Source organism: Crinia signifera, chromosome 3 (genome assembly GCF_055691185.1).
Source record: "Crinia signifera chromosome 3, ASM5569118v1, whole genome shotgun sequence".
NCBI classification, from domain to species: Eukaryota; Metazoa; Chordata; class Amphibia; order Anura; family Myobatrachidae; genus Crinia; species Crinia signifera.
In genome coordinates this window covers 256,322,301-256,329,715 of record NC_139219.1, presented here as the reverse complement: position 1 = coordinate 256,329,715, position 7,415 = coordinate 256,322,301, and the positions used below count along the sequence as shown (strand labels likewise).

Here is a 7,415-nt window from a genome sequence, read left to right as displayed (position 1 = left end):
GGAAGCGTCTCCCCAGCTCAGCAGGGCTCTGCTGGGGGCGGGGAGCGCGCTGCGCCAGCAGCACATGGTGAGCACCCAGCAGTGAGTAGCGCTGCTGGGGACAGTGCTCTGGCGCCATCTGCTGGCGTTTCAACGCCAGTACGGGGTAGACAGACCCCTATGGGTACCCCGCGCGCCTCAGGCAGCGGGGTGAGCGCTGGGAGGGTGTCACTCAGCGGGGGAGATGGGGGGGTGCCCCTCAGGGCTAGCACCCCACTAGTGCAGGGTCCAGGGAGTCCTCTGCAGGTCATAACAGGGGGCCCCACATGGAGCCCCCTGCGGATGAATGCAAGTGGGCAGCGCAGTGCGGATCAGGGCCCTCTGGCTTCCCTGACAAACATACTGGCCACGGGGAGAGGCTCTCTCATCCCCCTGGGCTGGGACGGTGGCCGTGGGGACGCTTTCGTCGGCGGCCGGATGGATGGCGGTGCCCCCCCCTTCCAGGGTTGGCAGGCCCCGCAGCAGCAATGGCATCAAGGCCAGCAGCCTTTACCCGCAGCCTCTCAGGGCTTCGTCGGGGCCCCGGCGGGGCAGGGGGGACACCAGGGGTTTGGCCACGCGGGTTTTGGTGCGGGTCAACACGCATACATGCAGCCCCCCGTGCAGCAGCAACAGCAGTGGGCTTTTCCCGGTCCGAATACGGGGGGTTACCCGGGGTACCCCATGCCCAACCCACAATACGGGCCCTATACAGGGTCCCAGCAGCCCCCTTTCCCGTACTTTCCCCAAACAGCGGGGGCAGGTGGAGGGTTTCCCGGGGGGTATTTCGGGGGAGCATGGCAGGGTGCTGGTGCACCACAACAGCAGGGCCCCGGGGTGCCGCAGCAGGCTTTTCAGGGGGCGGCTTACACGCACCCAAACATGTATGCCCAGGCTCAACAGGTCAACCAGGTTTATGCGACTGGGGGCCTGGGGAGCTCTGGTACAGCAGCGGGAGGGTCTGTGAGGGTGACAGGCTCAGGATATGGTCCTAACACTGCACCTTTATCTCCCGAGGTATCCTCTGTCGGAGGCAGGAGTGGCATGTTCAGGGGATCGTCCCAGGAAGAGGACGCAGAAAGGTCCAGGAGGGCCCCGGAATCCAGACCGCCAACACCGGTGACGGCTCCAGCCATACCCAGGGTCCTGGCTCCGGCCCCCAGGTCGACCGAGACCCCTGCATCCACGTCAAGGGCAGAAGCATCCACTTCCGCAGGGACAGGGGCCACGGCACAGGCGGATCCCGTGGTCCAAGGCGAAGCTTCTGGAGATGGTGAGAATGACAATACTTCAGAGTGTGCATCCTCTTCCTCTCACTCCTCAGCCAGTAGTGACGAGTCTGGGTCCCCCAAGCGCCCGCGCAAGTTTGCTAAAATGGTTGCACGCGCGGTTGCGAAAAAAGTGGGTGGCACTAAGCGGGCTAGGAAAGAGGCGGATCCTGAAGTAGCTGCCGCAGCGGGCGATATGGTCCATTGCACCAACACCGCCATGGCCAGGGGCCTGCGTAAGGGTGTAAAGGACAAAATAAAAAGGGGAAAGTTTGTCGACTTCTTTACACTGACAGTCGACATGAAAAAAGACTTTGAGGCAGCCAAGAAAGCGGGAAGTGGTAGCGAGGCGGCCTTTAAAGGCTTCCACAATTGGCTGAAGGGCTTTTTAATATTCTCCTCTTGTTACCTGAGCACAAGGCCTGCGGAGCACGTGAACGTCTTACGCTACCTGTTCCTTGTGAACGAGACGTACACAGATTATAAGGGGCTGGCGTGGCGGAACTACGACGAGAAGTTCCGCCTCGCCCACGCCGGGTCAAGGGTCATGCCCATGGGCTGCAAGCACGTGGAGATATGGCTCGAGGTCATAGGCAAAGGGCAGCATAGCTCAGATACATCGGGTAGGAAGCCATTTCCTGCGGCCAAACCCGGGTCTAAAGCCGGCGGCAAAGGGAAGTGCTTTGCGTACAATGAGGGCAAATGTGACAGGGGCGCCAAGTGCCGCTTCCGTCACGACTGCAGTAACTGCGGGGGGGCGGGGCACCCCTCCAAATCCTGCAGGTCAGCAGCCAAAGGTGGGGATCACGGGGACGCCGGCACTGGCGGAAAGTAGGGCCCCTTCCCCAATTGTGGTAGACGCCCTGGCCCGTAGGTTGATGGCGTACCCTAACAGGGCTGACGCTAGGTTTTTATTGGACGGGTTTAGTTTTGGTTTTCCCCTCCCCATCCCTGACGGAATCAGAGTTTCCTGCATTAGGAACCTCAAGTCGGCCAGGGATTTTCCAGAGGTGGTCCGCCAGAAGGTCCAGGCTGAAGTGGCCCTGGGCAGGATGGCGGGCCCCTTCCAAGGGAACCCCCTCCCTGATATGTGTTTTTCCCCTCTCGGGGTGGTCCCTAAGAAGACCCCGGGTAAATACAGGTTGATTCAACACCTGTCACACCCCCACGGGGCGTCTATAAACGACGCCATCCCGGATGAGTTCTGTAGTGTGCAGTACCAGCTATTTGACGAGGTGCTGGGCATAGTCCGGGGTTTCGGCCAGGGAGCACTTATGGCCAAACTGGATATTGAATCCGCGTTTAGGCTCCTCCCGTTACACCCTAAGTCCTTCAGGTTCATGGGCTTTAGGCTAGATGGAGGCTGTTACATAGACAAGTGCTTACCGATGGGCTGTTCTGTCTCCTGCTCTTACTTCGAGAAATTCAGCACGTTCCTGCACTGGTGCATACAGAGCAGTACAGGCTGTGCGGGCGTAGCCCACTACCTGGATGACTTTCTCTTTGTGGGACCAGGAGACGACGGCACGTGCGCCCATATATTATCCCGGGCGGTTTCCCTGCTAGAGGAGCTGGGGGTCCCTATAGCTGCGGATAAGACGGAGGGACCCACCAGGGTCCTGTCTTACCTGGGCATAGAAATAGACTCGGCTGCGGGTTGCTGCCGCTTGCCCGAGGATAAGGTGACAAAGCTTCAAGGGTTAATAATTGAGTGCTTGCAGAAGAAGAGGATACAGCTGAGACTATTACAGTCCCTGCTGGGGTCCTTTAATTTTGCTTGCCGCATCATTCCCATGGGGCGGGTATTCTGCCGCAAGCTCGAGAGAGCCACGGCGGGGGTTCGGGACCCCCACCACACGGTCAGGCTGTCACGGGAAATGCGAGACGACATGGAAGTGTGGTCCACATTCCTGGGGCAATTTAATAGGGAGCTTATATGGCCCACGGAGCCCGAATCCAGCAAGGAACTGCAGCTCTTCACAGATGCTGCTGGCTCCACGGGATTTGGGGCTTATTTCCAAGGGGAATGGTGCGTCTCACGGTGGCCACAGTCTTGGATTGACAGGGGTTTCACGGTCAATCTTTTGCTGCTGGAACTGTTCCCCATCATAGTATCAGTGCAGCTGTGGGCAGCGGAATTGGCAAATCGGAACATAGTGTTCTGGTGTGACAACTTGGGGGTGGTACACGCAATTAACAATCAGAGGGCGGCTTCCCCTGAGGCCCTCAGGTTGCTGCGTTACCTGGTGCTTCATTGTCTGAGGTACAATATACATTTTAGGGCTAGACATGTCCCAGGCATAGAAAACACTATAGCTGACGCCCTGTCTAGGTTTCAGTTTACAAAGTTTCGGGAGCTTGCTCCTGAAGCGTCACCCCTAGGGCTTAGGTGTCCAAATCTTGTATGGCAGATCATAGAATCGGCATGAAGGGTTTGGCACTGCTGTCACTGGCGCCCTCAACCCGCAGGGCTTACGAGGCGGCCTGGAGGGATTGGGAAGATTTTCAGTCTGCGCCTGACACTAGCGGTAAGTCGGTCGAGGACCGGTTACTCGCATTCGTATGGGGGCATTATGTAAGAGGCAGATCAAAGTCGGCTATGACGGCGGCTTTGGCAGGTATAGCTTTCCACAGCAGGCTGAGAGGGGAGCAAGATCCCACAGCCTCTTTTGTGTTAAGTAAGGCTTTGAGGGGCTGGGCTAAGCAGCGGCCAGTGCCTCCTGACACTCGGCGGCCTATAGACGAGCGCATGCTGGGGGAGCTAGTGGCAAATCTGGATAAGGTGGCTGATAACCCTTTCGAGGCTGCGCTCCTGAAGGTGGCCTTTACATTCGCCTTTTTCGGGGCATTCAGGATTGGGGAACTGGTAGCTGCGAGCAAGAAGGCCCAGTCTGGTCTCAGGTCGGAGGACGTGGTTCTCCATGAGGACCACGTCCTGTGCAGGATACAGAGATCCAAAACAGACCAGTTGGGAAAGGGTAGTTGGGCCACCCTGCGATCCAGTGTGAACCAAGCCATTTGTCCTGTAGCATTGTGCAGGGACTACATGTCTCTTAGGCCGGTTGGAGCCATACAGTTTTTGGTGCACACAGATGGTGTGCCCCTCACCCGTTTTCAGTTCGGGGCTGTGTTTAGACGGTGCTTGACCGGCATAGGCCTGAGGGCTCAGGATTATGGGACACACTCCTTTCGCATAGGGGCCGCAACATGCGCAGCAGCGGCGGGGCTTCCACCCTCTGCCATACAGAAGGTAGGGAGGTGGAAGTCATCGGCTTATAGGAAATATATAAGAGTAGATAAGTTAGATAAAGTAGATAAGTTAGATAAAGTAGATAAGTTGTAGAATGCGCCTGTTGCGCCAGCCCAAAAACGTAAGTTTACAATCGGTTCTGGAACGGCTAGCGTTCGGGAATCGACGGTGTGGAGTGAATTTTTTACTTTTTCCTCCGAGATAGAACTAATTCAATTCGGCTGTCACCAAAGTTCACCGGAGGTTTTTTAAGTTTTTCACCTTCACTTGGGCTGTTTACTGTATTCTGGTTGTGTTACAGTGTATAATATATGATGTTAACGTTAGGTTTTTTCTCTTTCAGCCTTTTCCCTTTCCTCATCACATCAGGGGAGAGTTTGGGTAGTGGGCCACTCATATATTTTTTGGGCGGCCAGGCATCCCATGGCCTCCAGAGCTTTAGGCTTGCTACGAGCTGACTCAGTGCAGTGGTTTGGGGTTAGGGGACTTCAGTGGGGTGGGCTTTTTAGCCTGCTGGTTTCCAAGGCCCGCAGTTCAGGTCCCCCCAACACATTGATTATACATCTAGGGGGCAACGACCTGGTTAAAAATACGGGGCTCTCACTCATGTGTAGCATAACGGCTGACCTGGAGCGCATTGCGGCCCTTTGGCCAGGAGTGCGGTTAGTGTGGTCTGATATCGTCCCCCGGCTTCAGTGGCGGGGCTGCAGGAATGCAGTTGCCATAGATAGGGCAAGGCGAAAGGTGAACCACGCGGTTTCCAGGAGGGTGAGCGCCATGGGGGGTAGGGCAGTGCGGCACCCCACGATAGTTAGGGAGTCGGCCCACCTTTATAGGTCAGACGGGGTCCACCTGTCTGACGCGGGCATGGAAATTTTCCTGGGCGACATCTTTTCTGGCGTGACTCGGCAATAGGAAGGCATTAGGTCTAGTTGAGGGGTGGCGGGCCTGGTCCCGGGCGACCTTGTTAGGTCTGGGGAGCCTTGGCAGTGGCGAGAAGGCGCTCTCGACCAGCAGTCGGGTGAGGTGTCAGGTGGTCACCGTGCGGTATTACCCCCCCCTTGCCAGGACGGTGGGCGAGTCCCGAAATGAGCGGGGACGGTGGGCACTTCCTTGAGGTGTCCGCGCCTTACCTTAGAGGGGGCGGGGAGCCGTCACGGTGCAGGCTGTACCTTACGTAAGGGGTGTGTTTGTTAGATTGGAGCGAGGCAGTCGCTGCCATTGACATACACCTCTGACTGGTGCTGGTCTCAAGTGCTGTCTTGGCCATCCCTTTGATAGACTAACAAGGGTCATACCACCTAAATAAATAACTTGACCATTTTAAACTTATGCCATGGTTGTCTGAGTCTTATTTTTAGATAAGGTGTCCGCGTGAATTATTTCTAGGAGATTATTGTAAAGGTAACAACAAAGGGCAACCAATATAATCCCTTGGGCGCCTTAGGCAAAACGAAGGCTGCATAAGCCAGAGTGCAGTTAAGAGCCCGGGGATTTAGGGGTTAAACGCAGATACACATGCAGCATCAGAGCTGTGTGTAATTCTTAGACAGGTTAGCATGTGGTGCTTATGGGCCAATCAGCACCCAGAGGGGAGGTAGCTTAAGGGGGGTATATAGGGTCCAGCTTGGGGGAGGAACTTCCTCTTGGAATCCGGATTCCCACCCTCCCATCCCTTCTTTTCTTTCCTCTCTCTGGTGCTCATTGCCTTCGGGCTGTCCAAACAATTCGGTTAAATTTAATTTAGTTTAAAAATCGGCGAGAAGGCGCTCTCGACCAGCAGTCGGGTGAGGTGTCAGGTGGTCACCGTGCGGTATTACCCCCCCCTTGCCAGGACGGTGGGCGAGTCCCGAAATGAGCGGGGACGGTGGGCACTTCCTTGAGGTGTCCGCGCCTTACCTTAGAGGGGGCGGGGAGCCGTCACGGTGCAGGCTGTACCTTACGTAAGGGGTGTGTTTGTTAGATTGGAGCGAGGCAGTCGCTGCCATTGACATACACCTCTGACTGGTGCTGGTCTCAAGTGCTGTCTTGGCCATCCCTTTGATAGACTAACAAGGGTCATACCACCTAAATAAATAACTTGACCATTTTAAACTTATGCCATGGTTGTCTGAGTCTTATTTTTAGATAAGGTGTCCGCGTGAATTATTTCTAGGAGATTATTGTAAAGGTAACAACAAAGGGCAACCAATATAATCCCTTGGGCGCCTTAAAGAGTATTTGTCTGCACACAGATACCCGAGGCCATAGTCGGCTACAGTAACTAACTTACTATTTTCCAACATGAACTGCATGTCTGAGATTGACAAGAAAAAGGAGAGGGGATAGCAGCGCTTTAGTAAATAATAATAATAAAGTGAATGTTATAAAAGCCATAAGCATACACATAAATAACATATCCAGGTTCTAAACTTTAGGAATTAGATGGGACTCTCAGCAATAAGTATAGTAGAATAGATTTGCAAATATGTTCATACAGGTAAGTACACTTTACCACAAGGTACCACCGCTGGAGGAGAAAGTCTGGACCCAATCGATCCAATAGATCCTATCTAGTATAGAATAGGGCCGCTTGAGGAAGGTATCTTGAACAGCGCCCCAGTGGTCCTCTCTAGTCTTGCGGTGTTTGGATGAATGGTACCAGTGAAGAATATCCAAAGCAGCTGCAGTCACTTAAGGCAATAAGTAACAACCTCTGATAAAGCTACAGGTTGGTAGCGAAATGCATAGAAAACGATAGAGAAGGCACATAAAACAATAGTACAAGTTTTTTTAAATAATTTGTCCTTGCCATGTACTATAGATTGTAAGCTTGAGAGCAGAGCCCTCCTACCTCTATGTCGGTTTGTTTCTACCCAGTTTGTTTCATCACTGTTGTT

The 7,415-nt window shown here is 54.6% G+C and overlaps 1 protein-coding gene across 1 annotated transcript; it reads left to right on the top strand.

The window, feature by feature from the left end:
- Positions 1–519: 519 nt before the first annotated feature.
- LOC146064428 (uncharacterized) lies at positions 520–6,733 on the top strand. Its single transcript, XM_083177902.1, has 2 exons — positions 520–1,291; positions 4,880–6,733. The coding sequence occupies exons 1-2, from the start codon at positions 628–630 to the stop codon at positions 5,449–5,451; spliced, it is 1,236 nt and encodes a 411-aa protein (XP_083034028.1). The 5' UTR covers positions 520–627; the 3' UTR covers positions 5,452–6,733.
- The last annotated feature ends 682 nt before the right edge of the window (positions 6,734–7,415 follow it).